The sequence below is a fragment of the Hippocampus comes genome, unplaced genomic scaffold (genome assembly GCF_001891065.2).
Source record: "Hippocampus comes isolate QL1 unplaced genomic scaffold, H_comes_QL1_v1.1 scaffold7, whole genome shotgun sequence".
NCBI lineage: Eukaryota > Metazoa > Chordata > Actinopteri > Syngnathiformes > Syngnathidae > Hippocampus > Hippocampus comes.
In genome coordinates, this window is record NW_017842060.1 from 6,834,136 (window position 1) to 6,851,244 (window position 17,109).

The 17,109-nt window shown below is 41.3% G+C and overlaps 3 protein-coding genes across 4 annotated transcripts in view; 2 read left to right on the plus strand and 1 right to left on the minus strand.

The window, feature by feature from the left end:
* The window catches only part of pkn1a (protein kinase N1a), a 33,130-nt gene extending 32,031 nt beyond the window's left edge, over positions 1-1,099 (minus strand). Inside the window, exons 1-2 of one of the 2 annotated variants that reach the window (XM_019861854.1) lie at positions 688-1,099; positions 478-630 (exon numbers count right to left, since the gene is read on the minus strand). In XM_019861854.1, the coding sequence (XP_019717413.1) occupies positions 478-498 (21 nt within the window). In that variant the 5' untranslated portion in view covers positions 499-630; positions 688-1,099. Of the gene's footprint in view, positions 1-26; positions 250-477; positions 631-687 lie in introns of those variants that run through there. The other variant, XM_019861853.1, reaches the window with a different exon arrangement.
* A 1,259-nt stretch (positions 1,100-2,358) lies between these two features.
* On the plus strand, positions 2,359-8,226 carry LOC109511028 (UPF0575 protein C19orf67 homolog). The gene is made up of 8 exons (XM_019861749.1): positions 2,359-2,437; positions 2,705-2,810; positions 4,432-4,576; positions 4,679-4,799; positions 5,793-5,893; positions 6,540-6,704; positions 6,800-6,937; positions 7,733-8,226. Exons 2-8 carry the CDS (start codon positions 2,738-2,740, stop codon positions 7,887-7,889), a joined length of 900 nt encoding a protein of 299 aa, XP_019717308.1. The 5' UTR covers positions 2,359-2,437; positions 2,705-2,737; the 3' UTR covers positions 7,890-8,226.
* Positions 8,227-9,418: 1,192 nt separating this feature from the next.
* On the plus strand, positions 9,419-16,182 carry LOC109510983 (UPF0575 protein C19orf67 homolog). Its single transcript, XM_019861704.1, has 7 exons — positions 9,419-9,603; positions 11,682-11,799; positions 11,942-12,049; positions 13,287-13,396; positions 14,461-14,646; positions 14,720-14,857; positions 15,779-16,182. The coding sequence occupies exons 2-7, from the start codon at positions 11,713-11,715 to the stop codon at positions 15,933-15,935; spliced, it is 786 nt and encodes a 261-aa protein (XP_019717263.1). The 5' UTR covers positions 9,419-9,603; positions 11,682-11,712; the 3' UTR covers positions 15,936-16,182.
* The last annotated feature ends 927 nt before the right edge of the window (positions 16,183-17,109 follow it).

Sequence of the window (17,109 nt, forward strand, 5' to 3'; positions counted from 1 at the left end):
TTCAAATGGAGCTTTGGCCAACTTACTTGCACAGAGTCGTTGGCCATCGCGGTGCCTGTCGCCGTGTCGCTGCCGGACAACCTGTGCTCATGTGGGGCTTCTGCTCCCCACCCCTCGTCAACCAGCTCCGAGACAATGGCGCACAATGATGGATGTTGTCTCAACTTTGTCCTAACAGCCTGTTGACACAAAGGCGGTCAGGAGGTAATCCTCGCCTGGGTGTTGAGTGGACCCACCCTGTCGCTTGTTCCCAAGTCATACAGTATTTCCCAAAAAGAAAATGCCAATATTTCACAATTTTCCACCAGGATATGGAAACAAATGAGCACAACTGCATAGATGACCTAAAAATGTAGGCTACTGATGTGTTTTAACCATTGTACTGTACTCGGGAGTGAACGATACAAGAACCAAATGAAAGTAATGCACGTTCAGTGAATAAGCAGGGCAATTCAAATGGAGCTTTGGCCAACTTACTTGCACAGAGTCGTTGGCCATCGCGGTGCCTGTCGCCGTGTCGCTGCCGGACAACCTGTGCTCATGTGGGGCTTCTGCTCCCCACCCCTCGTCAACCAGCTCCGAGACAATGGCGCACAATGATGGATGTTGTCTCAACTTTGTCCTAACAGCCTGTTGACACAAAGGCGGTCAGGAGGTAATCCTCGCCTGGGTGTTGAGTGGACCCACCCTGTCGCTTGTTCCCAGAACTTCTCCTCTGACGTTGTATTTTAAAATACATAAGAATATAGATACACTTTGAAGAACGTTGGTCGCTGCCTTTACGTCTCGCAGTCAATCATCCAATTGGAACATGGGGGACATCCACAATGGCAGCTTACAACAATGAACCCCGTGAAAGAAAGCCCCCCACGCGGCTACGTTTCCGTCTCGCCAAGACGCTGAAAATGTCACATCCACGGTGAGGTGTGAGTGAAGAATAGCGAGAGAAATAGGAGCTTCTTCTTCCTCCACGAGAGTTCGCTCAGAGCGTCGCCGGCTACATCCGTGAAAGGCTCAAACACGCCTCGCTGGCTGCCTCACTCGCTAGTTGCTACCCCGCTCTCTTCCACGCATCACGTGACACCCAAGACACCGCCTGTCAGACCGTGCGTGCGCGCGCCCGCGAACACGCGCCCAGTTTTACAACACGAACACGCAATACAACACGAACACGCAAGTCGCGTACGTACGGGTAACCAAACGCTCACTTGAAATATTGTACCAGCCACAGGTGGTGTGCGGGAGCGCGCGGTCCCGACACCACGCAGCATTTCATCGTTAGAGAGCACGCACGGCGGGAGCGCGACCGGATATGTCACGTGACCGGCCGGCTCCGTGGTTGCTAAGGCAACCATAACATATGACGTGATATGAAGCAACTGTTGCCTAAACGAAATCTAATGCTTAAATTACAATAGCCTAAAATTACCAACAACATAAAAATAATTTTGTACCCTTTTTTGCTATAATATTTCTTTCTCTTGACTATCCAAGACGTGTGCTACTTAATTACTTCATTTAAAAAAAGGGTATCCTTCTGAAATCACAAATTTGCTCAAATACTCTTTATATGTTATTTTGAGTGGCCCAGTGGTACAGTGGTCAGCGTGTTGACCTCATAGTGCAGAGGTGCAGGGTTTCGATTCCGGTTCCGGCCTCCCTGTGTGGAGTTTGCATGTTGTCCCCGTGCCTGCGTGGGTTTTCTCCCACATTCCAAAAACATGCATGGCAGGTTAATGGAACACTCTAAATTGTCCCTAGGTGTGAGTGTGAGCGCAAATGGTTGTTCGTTTCTGTGTGCCCTGTGATTGGCTGGCAACCAGTTCAGGGTGTCCCCCGCCTACTGCCCGAAGACAGCTGGGATCGGCTCCAGCACCCTAGTGAGGATAAAGCGGTTCAGAAAAAGAATGAATGAATGAATAAAGATATTTATGTGAAGACACTGATCATGTTAATGATTTCTCAGCAATTTGGAAACAGAAGTACCAGATGCAATACATTATGTTCAGGAATCTTCACCAGCAGTAGTAAAAAAAAAAATGACTTGGCAATTATGCTGTGAATCAAACAAATGACTCACAAGTTTGGTCAACTTTTCTTTGGGAAAACCATTGTTAATATTATTATATGCAAAAATACTTATAATAAAAGTAATACACTTAAGTGTATCTTTTGATGTTACCAGCATATTCATTTGAAAAAGTAAAAATATATGACAAATATTTGTGGGCAAGGTCCCAAAATAATAGACAATATAAAATAATCAGATGATTAAAAAGTGCAACAGCGTTCCATAGATTTTATTTTTAATTCAATTTTTTTTCTTAATTCGGACGTCCATTACCTTCGAATATTCACCCTTTGTCAAAAGTTACCCCAGCCTCTAATTGCAGCAAGCATCGATTTCTTCGTTGAAATAGCCTCAGCGGAATTTTAGGTCATTTCATTATTGTTGTATTTATTCGACAATACACATAAATAGACGATACATATGTAATTGTTAATTATTTAATTTGGTCTTCTTTTTCAGTTTGTTTTTTGGGGAGATTGTTTCTGTTTTCAATTTTTTCCGACGGTAGCTTCGGCTAGCACTGTGTTGTCATTACATGAGTGTTATAAGCCGTTAGCTTAGCCGCTAGCGTTGCGCGAGACGTCCCGTTCCCGCCTCGTTCAGTTATTATAATATGTATTTTTGTTCAATCAGATACACAAGGCCATTTGGAAGAGCGTCACGAGAATGTCAGCAAACAGGACAGACGTCGAAGATACGGTGGTTGAACAGTCAGCGCAAGTACCGCAGGAGGTCGGCGGTGAGTGGGCGACCACCATGGATGTCACACTGGATCATCGGCATTTGTCGTCAAATTTCACACTCATTCACTGACGCTTGTACACAATACACACAAAATTGATGGACTTTAAGATGGACCCCAAAAAATACATACCACAATGTGTGATAAAAGTGTGTTTTATGTTGATTAGAAGTGTATTCACAGTATTCATAAAACAACACAGTTCATTTCCAAACAAAAGACAACCATCTACCCAGAATGGGGAACAGATATTAATCAATTGTACAAAAAGTAAGCACAACACAACAGCAGTCTAGCATTTCATAATACAAAAACGACCAACAAGAAAGTAAGATCACAAAGAAAAATGTTAGAGTAGGAGCAATTTGTATCAAGAAAGTCTGCAACTTTTATTTGTGTCTCAAAATAAGTTCACCATACACGAAAGTCTGTAACCATGCAATGGTTACTTTTAAGAGTGTATAGAGTGTTTTATTAGACATCCTCTGTGAGTAATAATTAGAATGTTTTATGCATATTCCACCGCCAGGATGAAGTCCCTCATATGCCTACATAAAGTCACAGAAATATTGGCATTCAAATATTTTCCATCCAACTTGGTTGGTTATATTAATTTGTATTAAACCGGCTGAGTCCAAAGTTAAATGGTTTAATTATTCTAAGTGTGTTGAGGCTTATGTTTATTGTGGTGGCCAAGCCAAAAAGTATGTGAGCTTCATTCACTAGCAAGCACACAAAGCACTTAAGTAAACTAAATACAAACATAAAATACATGAAGACACAATCAAAATTTTAACCACTCACTTTTTGAAAAATAAGTTGACTTGAAAGTTCCTGTAAGATGAAAATGTCTTGTAAATAGGACACCATAAAAGAGTTTCTTACAACCCTGCCAATTAAAAATAATGGCATGTATAACCAGATTTTAAATCACAACTGTTCGTTCTGCTCTCGGATGCTTTGGGGGTATGCCTGGGAACCGAACCACATCGTGGTTAACTCTAAACTGTCAATCAATCCCCAGACATTTTTATTATGACTACATCCACAAAAAATATTTCCGTCTGTGTAAACGAGAACCAGCCGTCTGGCTGCCAAGCTTTTCAAAATATCTACATTGTGTCGCCCATTTCTTCGACATGGCTATCGACTTCTTCCTTGACAATCCTGCCATGTTTTTGCGGTTAAATCACAGGAATTTCATCTGTACACATACAGCACAGATGACAATAAAGTTGTATCTAATCCAATCCAAACCAATGATTTAAACCAGTTTTTGTTATGGCATGACCCTCCTCAGTGTTTGCACACGTTTTCAGCAGTTACCTTAAAACATGTAAAAAAGACTGAATTCACTTACCAGGGTCTTGAAGTTTTTCTGAGAAAATTACCTTCAATACTGAGACACTGTATACCAGTAGATAGACTTATTTCAAGTGGGCTAATATTACACAAGGTGACAAACTTCAAATGATACTTCTACTTTACCTCACGTATCGCTTTCAGGTAATTTAGACATTATTGGATCTATGAGAGATGCGTATATGTAATAATTATAGCATCAACACAAATGAACAACTAATATAGAATAACAATGCAAATATAACCTTCTTTTCAGAGGCTCTGGCGCCCCAGAGTGGCCATCCAACATCAAGCTGCTGCATGCCGGTAAGCTGGACCACGTTGAACCTTAGTTCTATTGAGCTGCAGGTCCAGTTTCCCATCAGCCAAGCAGAAAACTTGCACAAAGAAATTGCTAAACGGTAAAGGGTTTTGTTTGGATAAAATACACATAAAAAACTAATTTTTTATATATATATATATATATATATAAATGAATTTATACAGTCTGTGTTCTATTGCAGTAAGGCAAAAAAAGACAGTGAGCCTTGGGTCAGAGAATTGAGGGCGTTCATCCATGCATGTCAGCCTTACTTCAACTTCCTGGAATCCACAGCCAGAACCAAGATGTTGTGCCCTGATGACAAGGTACGCATCTCAATCGTGTTACTTATTCTTAGTATTTTGTAGTCGCAGCTTGGGGCTAATCAGTTTTATGGCGGAGTTCCCTTCTTTTGGAGTACCGGTATGCTGAATTTGTATGCAAATTGGAATGTGCTGGAGTCACTAACCCAATGTCAACGCAATAATGAAGACATCATGGGCGGCGCGGTGAGTGAGTGGTTAACACGTGTGCCTCACAGTACAATGGTCATGGGCTTGATTCTGGGGGCCCCGCCTTCCATGTGGAGTTTGCATGTCTTCCTCATGCGTGCGTGGGTTTTCTCCGGGTGCTCCTGTTTCCAAGTCTTGGGGGAGAATAGTGCTGTCTTGCGTGGATCAGTAGTTGATACCATATTTTCATGCTATCAAGTAGTTGGTAACCCTGAAGGTGGGCTACACCCTTGGACCGGTTGCCAGCCCATCAGATTGCACATCCGGACAAACAACCATTCAGCTGTATGGACAATTTAAAAACTCCCACGTACATATTGTGCTTTTCTTTTGAAATGTGGGAAGAAGTCAGAGTGCCCGGAGAAAGCCCACGCAAGCACACAAAAAACACAACTCCGCATAGGTTGGCCGGAATCAAGAATCGAACCCCAACTCTCAGAACTGTGAGGTTGACGTGCCAACTACTCGTCCAACTTGCTGCCCTAGTAAACTTAATTACACTTAAATATAAAATTTCAATGAAAATTGGTGATTATGGTGGTAACTGCCGCATGATGAAATATTCTTGGCCGCATGCCATTCGTCATGAAATGTCTTATGTCGGGAGAGTCGTAAACAAAAGACCCCCGTTCATGACTGTTTGGATAATATTAGTTCTGTGTATGAGTGCAGTTCTGAACCACTGCAAACTACACTACAACATGTCAATAGTAACATCCTGAAGTCACAGTGTGGACATATTTATGGATTGAATATATATATTCTTTGTGTGTGTGTGTGTGTGTGTGTGTGTGTGTCGTGCAGCTGTTGGAGCTCTCTCAGCAACTGTGTGATGTATTGGAACGTCTGGTGTTGGACTCTGCCAGCTGCAATCTCCTCACATTGGACCAGACAGATCCTGACAAGTAAACACGCATACAGACACAAACAACCCACACGCTAATTCCTCTTAAATCGGGCCGCTGTGTAAAACGTAAAAACAAAACACAGGGGTCTTTTCCGACCTATACGTAATTGGAAACACTACCAAGACAAGATGTTTCATCTTCAAAGTGCTAAACTTTTTTTTTCCCCTCAAATATTCTCTCATTTTGAACTTCATGCCTGCACCACATTCCAAAATAAGCAAGGACAGGGACATGTTTACCGCTCTGTTAAATCACCTTTCCTTTTCACCACCACACTCAAAACACACACTCATTCCTGAAGCTTCGTAGAAGGGATTTGTTCCCATCCTTGCTCGATGTTCAACTGCAGTTGCTCGACAGTATGGGCTCTCTTTATTGACATTTTACGCAATTGGATTTGGGGTAAGTATCTATCCATCCACACAAAGAGCCGCCAACTTGAATTTTTTATGCACTGTTTACTTTAGTCGCGTTCGGCTGCGTTGCTCATTGTGTAACAGGCATTCACTGTCAAACGAGCGCGAAAGAAATTTTGGTTGACCTCAAAACTGCTCAACTTATAATTTGTTCGGCTGTGGAGCTTTCACTGTAACACTAAACGGCCATCACTATTTCATGGAGCAATCTATTCCCTTGTCCGCAGTATGTCTGACTTCTGCATCGGCCAAATAGAGCTGCAGCGACTGAGACTGAGCGTGACCATGTTCCGCTACTGTAAGCCCACGCCGTACCTGGCAAGGTTCAACACCGGCGTGTTCAAGCGCATGCGCTGGAACGTGGAGAGACTTGATGATGGGTACAAAAAGTAGTAAGTCTTATTTTCATACCTGTTCCATACCTGTGCACTTACTTTTTTGTTTGTTTGTTTTTGTTTTAATAAAAGTGGCTTTCCTCCCCCCCCAGCTACTACCTGTGCTGTGAGGATACTCCAAATATACACGCAGATAGTGACAAATATGATATCACAGTGGTGCGGATGTGGTCCATTGGTCAGTGGGTGCAGGTGAAGCCTGACCCCAACACTGAGAGCATCGTTGACTGGTAAGGACAGTGATACATAAAAGATCTTCGAGGCATATTCTTCCGTCATTCTTCATGTTAGAATGTCACATAGCTGCGCAATTTTTTGGCAGCACAAATCCTCCCATCCACTCATATACAGTACTGACCTTCACGGAACGTATTCTGGGTGGACGACGGCGTTCCCTGTCAAATCGGACAGAGTGCATTTTCTTCAAAAGACTTAATTTAAAAAAAAAATAAATTAAAAACTTTCCTCTTGACAGTGCAGAGGCTGTTGTGGTCACTGACTGTCCTGTCACTGTGTCCCTACATTACACTGACGGCTGAACGTTGATATCGTATTTTCTTATTTGGCGAAACAGAATTCAGAGCCGGCAGACTCTTTGTCACTGAGGAGCATTTCCGCATGCTGATGGGTGCTCGATGTTTGAATGTACTACAGTAATGACAAACGACGACAGTCATCCGGTGTTATGACTTAGATTTTAAATTACTTTTTATTTGATCCATGCCTGTCGTGAAATCCGTTTAGGTGACTCGCAAGCATGCGTGATCCACAATCACTCACTTTTCTGTTGATACGCTGGCTCCAAACATGCATTCAGCCATGACGACAGTATTTGGATTAAATTACTTTAATTGGATGTATTAAATACATTCTCCTTCAAATTAGTGTGTTAGATATGCGGTGCACATGTCACTGGTGATTAGTATAAAGTTCGGATCCGAATTCAGTGGTCATACTGACCCCCCTTCCTCAAAATCCTCATCTTTATTCATATCCGACTTATTTGTGAATGCGTTTCGTTTCAGGGTGCTTTGCGACGTTCCAGAGGGCGACTTCGAAAAGCTGCTGTTTCTGGGCGAACAAGAGCCGTCCAGCCACAGAGCCACCGACCAACTTCTAAAGCTGCTCATGTCCCAGGAGGGCATCTCACCTCAGCTGGACTTGAGACTCAGTCAGGTTTGAGGAGGATATTGTTCTGTTGTAAACAAGTATAGGTTTGGACAAAGGGGCTCAGAGTTAGATACAGCTCAAGCAGGATTTCAGAGTCATGTGAGGGGACTTGGGATACCAATATCTCCATAAGCAGAACCGCGTTATAGTTACAAGACTCCTTACCTCATGTCTGTTTCAGTATTAAGTGTCGAAAGTGACATTTTGTCTTTTAAGTCTGTTTGGCTTTGAAACGTTGACATTTTTGCACTGTTTACAGTTTGCTTACAACCTCTTGTCTAGAAATATTTAATATACAGTTATGTTATTCTAAGCTTTAGACACTTTAAAATTGACCTTTTGTAATTTTGTAAGAAAACATTTTGGAGGGAGAGTTCTTATTAAAAAAAACATTCTACTTTGCCTTGAAATATTTGTACACAATTCAGCATTCAGTTCAGTACACTTCACCTGAAACATCCATTCATCCATTTTCCAAAATGCTTACTCTCATAAGGGTGCAATAGATCCAGTTTTCAGCTAACTATAAATGTAACACTTTCGTATATATTTTTTTACCCTTTCAGGAACAGCGGCTACCACAGTGCACAGCTTATCATGTTATCAGGTTACAGGGTGCATGAAACGATTAATGCAAATTAATTCCCAGATTTGGGAAAAAGAAAACTTTTTGGCCATGGTCATTCAGTGCTGGGTTCAATCAGGTGCGGATGTTTGAATGAAAAAAAAACAACAACTAATAAGCCAAAATGAAAATAATTTTAAACATACTTTCATGGTATAAACAAAGCATGCCGTATTCTGCATGTCAATTACTTGAGTATGAGGAAACTACAGCCTTGGGTAGGTCAATAATTCATAACACTGATTTTGATGGAATGTAAATTTATTGAAAGCAGAGTTTAAATGAAAACACAAGCAGAACATAGCAAAACACACACCGCCCCAGATTGACACCTGAACATCAACAACCTCACTCTTTTGAGTATATACACAACTTCAATTGACAATGACACTTTCCATTTTATAAAAGAGCATCAGGCGGAGACTATTATGATGTGCACTTGGCATGCGTGTCATCTCGGTCTTGGTGCCTTGGTGATGAAGAGGAATTTGGGATTTGGTTGGTAACCTTGAATCAAAGACAAAAGAGAAATGAGTTGAATTCCAAATGAGATTGTTCAGAATAAAAACAAACAAACAAAAAAATGTTTTCAAAATTTCACAACAAATAATATTCATCACATACTGTTGGCATATCGGACCTTTACTTGAGCGCAAAGGCTTCTCGGGCCAAATAGTGCTCCGCCATTCTCACTGAACACTTTGATCGCTGAGCGGCATTTCATTTCTCCTGAAACGTCATCATCAGAAAGCCTACTGACATCATTTAGTATTCATCTTGTCATATAAACATCCAGTGACATCATTTGCAACGTGACTTCATCATAAACAACAAGCCTTGTGACATAATTATTCAACTGCTTGTCACAATTTCCAACCGTAATTTAAACAAAATACAAAAATTAACAAAATACTCGACAATTACTAATTGCAGAAGTGATAGTACAGTAAAAATTAAAACTAAATCAAAGAACAATTTGATGCATACGTGTGCTTACCCAGTCCAGGTGGCCCACAGTCCCCTTTGCAGGTGTTGTAATCCAGGATGCGCTGAGGATTTTGATTTTCCAGATGTTCATCACAACTCGCAGTAGATCGGTACGTGACAAAACAATTCTTTTTTTTTTTTCTTTTTAACCGAAGAGCTTGAAAAAAAATAGTGTCTAAATGTCAACATATTCAAGAATTTAGGAAGTTACGGCATTATAAAGACTTTAAAGAGGGCATCAAGGACCTCGTTTCAAACAAAACAAGGCCTCAGCGTTAAGTGTAGACCAAATTATAACGATGAGACGGCACAAGAATTTTGATTAATTCATTCATGATTAATTCTGATTGCTAAAAAAAAAAAATGCTGGTATCACAACATTCTCTTCAGCATTGTATAAACTTGATGTAACTGTTTGCATGACCTTGAAATTATTTGAGAGAAGCAGGCAAGCTCAAACAGACCTTGCATGACATGATCACACAAAAATGGTGTCACGAGTAGTGGCGAAAACCGGGTCCATTGTCGCATACCTGCCGGACTGAAGATCTGGGGGAGGAGTGCACGGACTCATCTTGTGTGGGACTTGGGAGACCACAGGATTTTCTTCATCTTGGATTTCCATGTGGTAGCTACCTCATGCTCCTGACTTCTTTCTCGCCCTCTTCCGGGACCAAGCTCAAGGCCCCTCCGGTGTTCTGAGTAAACTCTTCCTCTCGGGAAGAGTCGGGAGTCTGTGAGAGCCTCGTCATCATCCCAAGAGCCGCGAGACCGCTTCGCTCACTTCTTGAAAAGTCAAACCGTGCTCGATGGCAGCCGGCTTGGAAAACGAAGCGGCGAGACCCCGACCGCAATATTCTCCTGATGACTTTGAAACACGAAATCTTTTGATATTGGCTCATCGGCAGAGCATGTGTCTGCATATGCGGAAGGGCTTCCTTTGATCAACATAAACTACAGAGGCCATTTGGGCCTTTGGTGATTTGCTTTGATGAATTTCATACCCAGGGATCCCACACCGATTCATTGTATTTAAGTTTCTTGTAAAAGCCACAAATTTCTATCAAAACTTACTGTTTTGTTTTATTTTTTTTATTATTTACAGCCCCACCTAAAGGTTCAGGGCAGGGGTGTCAAACTCATTTTTGTCGCTGGCCACTTTGGAGTTACATCTTCCCTCGGAGGGCTGTTAAAAAAGCAAACATGAATAAATGTTTAATCACCACATCGTATTATTACACACACAAAAAATGATGGCTCACTAGTGTTGAAATCAGTCAAGTATTTGTTCAATCATTTCTCATGTGAGTATAAACAGGGCAACCAAATTATTGCAAAATGTCACCGTTATTTATTACGTAGGACAATTTGAGATTTTGGTACAGATTGAAGCAAGGATCACGGAATTTGACACAGATGATTTGCTACCGCAGGCCACATAAAATGATGTGGCGGGCCAGATCTGGGCCCCTGGGCCTTGACTTTGACACCTGTGGTTTGGGGGTTTTGGTTTTGTATTTCAAAGGGCAATTTATAGATTGATTGAAAAATGTCTGTTCTAATGGGAGTCAGTGGAGCCCAATATGGCTTTAAGGATGGGAGTGTAGAGTTGATGGAAAAACTTATTCCTAATAATATTTTCATTTTCAAGAGCAGTTTGTAAAAAGCTACCTGGCAAAATTTCAGCGCATTAACCTTTCGACGACGATCTGTGAACTATGAGGTGGGGGGAAAAAAAAGCGTAAAGTGGAAAGATGACCGTTGTGGGCACTAAGGGGCCTCATGAGTTAAATGAGTGAAAAATAAATGTGGGGAAAAAAAAAAAAGAAATGTTTAGGCCACTATAACATGGACACTAACATGTTTGTTTGTTTGGTTTGTTTTTTGCCCACATACCACTAGAGAAAGCCTATGTCCCACTTGTGCCACTCACGGCACATTTTGAGACTCGCTGGATTAGGATAATTTCAAATTTTTGCAGTTGGTGTTGTTGATGTCATATGTCTTTGATGCTATTAGACAAAGAATGAAAGAGCGTATTGTCATCTTACAAGACACCGCAGCAAGACTAAGTCCGTGTGGTTCCGCAGAAGGAAGGCTGCCGAGATAATTAGAGAGACGCTACTGGTATTGCAAACAAAATATATTGCGCTCCTTCACTTTTTTTTTTTTTTTTTTGGTTTTGTTTTCAGTCTAGACAATTTCCCAACAATCCTTTTGAGAATGTCAGCAAATGATGCTGAAGCAATGACGGTCAACCTTCTGCCCGGAGACTCGGCGCAAGTGCGGCAAATGGTCAGGTGGTCACCGGTGAGTGGGTGTCTCGGTTGGACGACCATTTGGATGTGTCAGGACGTTTACATTTATCCTGAAGTCTCACAAGAGGACGTCTCGACAATCGCATGGGGGTTCTATTCTGACATATTGGCACAACTGCACTAATCTGTTCAAGCAATCAGGACTTGAAGTCGCCGCGTTGAGGAGTTTCGCCTTCGCCTGCGAGCCGTACTTCAACTTCCTGGAATCTACAGCCAGAACCATGCAGCTGCCCCCTGACATGGTACAAAACTCAATATTCATATTTCATGCGCGTTGAAGGCCATTTTAGGGTTGTTGTTGTTTTTTGTTTTTGTTTAAGTGAGCGCTACGCCGTGGGTACAGATTAGTGACTAATCATTAGTCCAAAGACCAATGACTTTGTTCCACACTTGTCATAAGTGACTATTAATAATTAGCTGAGCTGTTCATCAATGCTATGACACTAATCAGTTGAGTGATTTCTGGCGAGCAACGATTTGGGAAACTAATTATGCCAAACCATTTTAATAAATATGTGTTTATATTTTTACCTGGATAACATTCTTATGAAATCACAATGCCTTATCATTGGTGAGCCATTTTAAGAACAGGCGGGTTTGCTCATACGCTTGCGGACTATCTTGTGTCTGCTGTTCTACATTGTCCGTACGTGTGAATGGTTGCACTGCGATTGACTGTTTATAGAGATATTATTTAATTTATTTAACCAAACTGTTTAGAGCGGTGGGTCAGCAACACGCGGCTCCAGAGCCGCGTTCGCCTCTTTAGCGACATCCAGTGGCTCCCTGGAGCATTGTAAAAATGTTTGAAAATGGAAAAAGATTTTGATAGTAGACTAATATAGCTCCAATAGATATAGATACATGTTGCAGCTCCGAAAAAGGAGAGCTGTGGTGTTGGTTTTTTAAATCATACACTTTATTTATGCTTTTCTCTACACAAACAGACGCGTCTGGTTTGACTCCGTGCCTTCTCTCTTCTCGTTCGACTCAAGAGGCGTTCAAAGACAGCCTCCGAAAAACGGAAATTCATGATGACTTCACTGACACTAAGAAAAGCGAAAACAATGCACCAAAACAAAACAAAACAAAAACAAAAAAATCAAGCGAGGAAATGACAAAATAAATTCTATGGGGGAGTTTGTGAACACACAACAAAGGAATGAATAACAAACAATTCTGAGACAGTCCAGTCTCCTGCATACATACAGCATGTGTTTCCTTCATTGTAAGTTTTATAGAAGGCATTTATTTTTTTGCGGCTCCAGACATATTTGTTTTGGGGTTTTTTTGTCCTATATGGCTCTTTCAACATTTTGGGTTGCCGACCCCTGGTTTAGAGTGATTGGGAATGACAAACATAAGAGTACTACGAGTATGTCGTCACTCGTTGATCACAACAATCGGTCCGCTGTATTTTGACAAAACATACTGCTGAAAACAATAACTTTTTGACAAATTTGTGTGTGCCTGCTGGAGTTTGTACAGCTGATGGAGTTTTCTCAGCAAATGTGTGACACATTGGAACATCTGGTACTGACCTTTGCCAGCAACAATCTCCTCACTTTGGATGAATCCGAGCCTGACAAGTATGCCTGCCAACACACAAACTCACGCAGTCAGCCATATTTGTGTACACACGCAAATACGAATCAAGAGAGGAAATAAAATGACGGTGTTTGATAATGATATCTGTTTCGTCAAGCCAGTTCTTCTCATTTTTCCTGTATTCTACAATGTCAATTATTGACTGTCACCATCAATGCTGGCATCGGGTGGAATCCTTGTATGTACCGCCAAAATCATCACCTTTCAGGAGACCCCCGAAACGGTGCGTTTGTGAAGCCAATGAGAGCAACGCATTTTCAACATTTTAAAACGCAGGTGTCAAACTCAAGGTTTAGGGGCCAGATCCTGCCTGCCATGATGTTTTATGTGGCCCGCGAAAGGAATTCATCATCATGGAAGTTGACACGTGTCAACTTCCATGATCCTTGCTCAAATTTGGACCGATATGTCAAATTGTCATGTGTAATAAATAACGTTGAGTTTTTGCAATCTTTTTTTTTTTTAAACCCCATTTACACTCACTTGGATAATAATTGAATAAACAACAAAGAGTAATCCATCAATTATATTTGTTGTGTACGAGTAATGATACGATTTGATGATTAAACATTTATTCGGTTTCACTGTAATAATGGCCCTCCGAGGGAAGATGTAACACTAAAGTGGCCCGTGACAAAAAATGAGTTTGACACCCCTGCTTTAAAATGATTTGTCAAAGTCACACCCGCATGTGTGGACAGACCAATAGTATCGATTTGTGGAAAACGTATGGAATTGAAAACATCGGAGGTTGCGGCCCAACACCAGCGATAATATAAGCAATTTTTTTTGAAGCAGCATTTCAACATTCTGACATACATGCATATACTTTTTTTTTTTTGTTTTGTTTCTTTACACACATAGTTACTGAAGGGACATGCGGTTGGTCAGGGGAGATGGTCCCTGCCTGCACTGTTTGGCTCATATGTGTAAACCTGACGAACAGGCATCTCAGCATCCATCTGAATACGCATTCTTGTTGCAAAGATGCAACACCTATTAGTCATTGATATACCATAGCCAACTTTCTCACTTTTGTCACCAGCATGTCTCACTTCTGCATCGGCCGCATAGAGCTAGAGCAGCTGCAGCTGAGTGTCACCGCATTCCGCTACTGCAAGCCCACGCCCTACCTGGCCAGAATCAACACCGGCGCGTTTAAGCGCATGCGCTGGAACGTGAAGCACTTTAACGGTGCAAAAGACGGAGACGGCAACCCTGAGACAGAGTAGTGAGTCTTAATTTCTCATTCTTTCCTTCCTTTTTTAATACAGGCCGCTTTTTAATTTTTTCCTTTTGCCCAGCTACTTCCTGTGCTACGAGGATATTCCCAACTTGCACACAGACGATGACAACCCAGATTCCAAAACTGTGCGGATGTGGTCCATTGGTCAGTGGGTGCAGTTGAAACCTGACCCCAAAACGGAGACCATTTTTGACTGGTAATTTCGCGGGTATCCCGTCTACCTACCCCTGCTCAAACACAAGGGTTTTAGGAGACATGATAGATCCCTTCAATATTTTCTACCACTAATGTAGCCTGGACACCTCAATTGAAAAGCAAAAACTTTTGAGACTGTATGCTGACACCACCCTGCCTCACCGTGGGTAATTTTGGTAATGAGCAGAACAGCTGAACTTTATTTTGGGTTAATGGATGGTGGGGCATGTGTGCTGACTCCCATTTAGCGTGAGTTAAACACTGTTTGAAACCAATTGGGTCAAAAATAATCTGGTTATGGGTCCAAGAAAAAAAATGGAGTGACCCCTTTTGGCAATTTTTGGGATTAAATGAATAACCCAAAAAATGGGTCCAATTAACCTGAGTGGCAGTTGGTTCATTTTTGACCCACAATTGGGTTATTTTTGCCACAACGATTTTCAGTTAGACAATATATTAAAGACATAAATTAAAAAAAGGGGCAGGAAAGAGTAGCCCTTAGAGTTTGCCCACTCTTGGGTTCACCACTGTAAAAAAAATAAAATAAAAAAAAATAGCACTCACCCTCAATGTCGTGAACTTGGAGACTTGCTCAAGGAAGTCAGCTTGACGCAGCATTTTGAAATTCTTCACTGCTATACGGGTGTGAAAAGTGAAAACAATTTCTATTTTCTTTAAAAGCAAAATTGGGTACTCACCCGTAGCTGATGAGTTGCGAGCATGCAGAGAGAAATCAGGAGACATTTTCAGAGATTTTTTTTTTCCCCTCTTTGGAGATCGTAACATTGATTTCACAAGTTGTACTTGGCAGTCAGGATGGTAACCTGTGTATTGTCGATGTCTCTGGTGTATGGAGGTTTGGGGGGCGGGGGGGGGGATAAAATCAACTTTGCTACCTTCTGAGTGATATTCTTTTCCTAAGGCTGGAGTGTGAAGTTCCCGAGGGCGCCTTCGACAAGCTGCTGTTTATGGGCAGCCAAGAGCCATCAAGCTGCACAGCCACCGAACACCTGCTGCAGCTGCTGCTGTCATCAGTCATCTCCGTTGGGAACACATCCGGTGTTCTCAGGATGGTATAGCGCTGTTGTCAATACGCAACGTTTTAAATCAGGGACTCTTATTCATCACAAGTGGGATTCGGCGACGTGTTCAACATTGGAAGTCATTAGTCCCCTTTCGTTCCTGTTTGTCATCAAGTTTTCTGACTAATATAGTGGAAGGATATTTAAGGTGGGAAATGTAGTTTCTGAACTGAAATTCTGCATAATCAAGATTGAAATGTTGAATGCGAGATTTGGAACGGTTTGAATGAATGTGGAAGGAGGAAGACAGAGGCTCGAAACTTTGCACCCCAGAACCTCATTGTCGACTCATTCGACAATGAGTCGACTTGTGAACATGAGATGTCGCTGCGCTGTAATTGATGCTCAAGGGCACATGACAAGTTACTGACATTTTTGTTGTGGTGTACCCAGCATTGTTTATTTTTTGTCTCATTTCCCCGTAGCATGAACTTTTTACATTTTCCATAAATTTCACCTAAAAGCCAAATTAATATCCCTCACTTTTGTGAGGAGCATATTTCGTGATCACAAGCGATTTTTACATCATGCTTGTTTGAAAGGTTGCTTAACAAATGTCACGTTGTCGTTTAAATGTGTGCTTTAATACAATGGAAGTCCCCCGCTGTTTTCACTCTGTTCACAATTTCCTGACTCAATTTGTCAGATATAAAAAAAAAAGGCAGAAAGTAAATTAGCATTTTCATGGTGCTTCGAGTTTCAAATCCCTTTTAAAAAATACTTGGCTCGCATTTAAAAAGAAGAAAGGAAAAAAAAAAGACATTCTGGAGTTCTTATCAAAAACATTTACATTAAACCTCACCGTGATATAATGACACACATTCACAGATTTACAGCATTAAAAAAAACAAAAAAAAAACATGCAGCCTGATGCATATGAGCTTAAAATTTCAATTTAAAATTCCCAGTTTGCTTCAGTCAATATTTTAAAAGTCCTTCATCGGATTAGCAAATCGGTGCAAATCAAATCCAGTGTGGCAAACCTTGCGCCCACAAGAGTCAATTTATCTGTGGTGACAGACTACATTGGGTCAACACATTTTTTAAATCTGATTCCAAATCTAACCCCTTTTTCTCCTCTTGTGCGTCAGGTTTTCATAGAGCAATATATATATATATATATATATATATATATACATACATACATACATACATACATACATACATACAT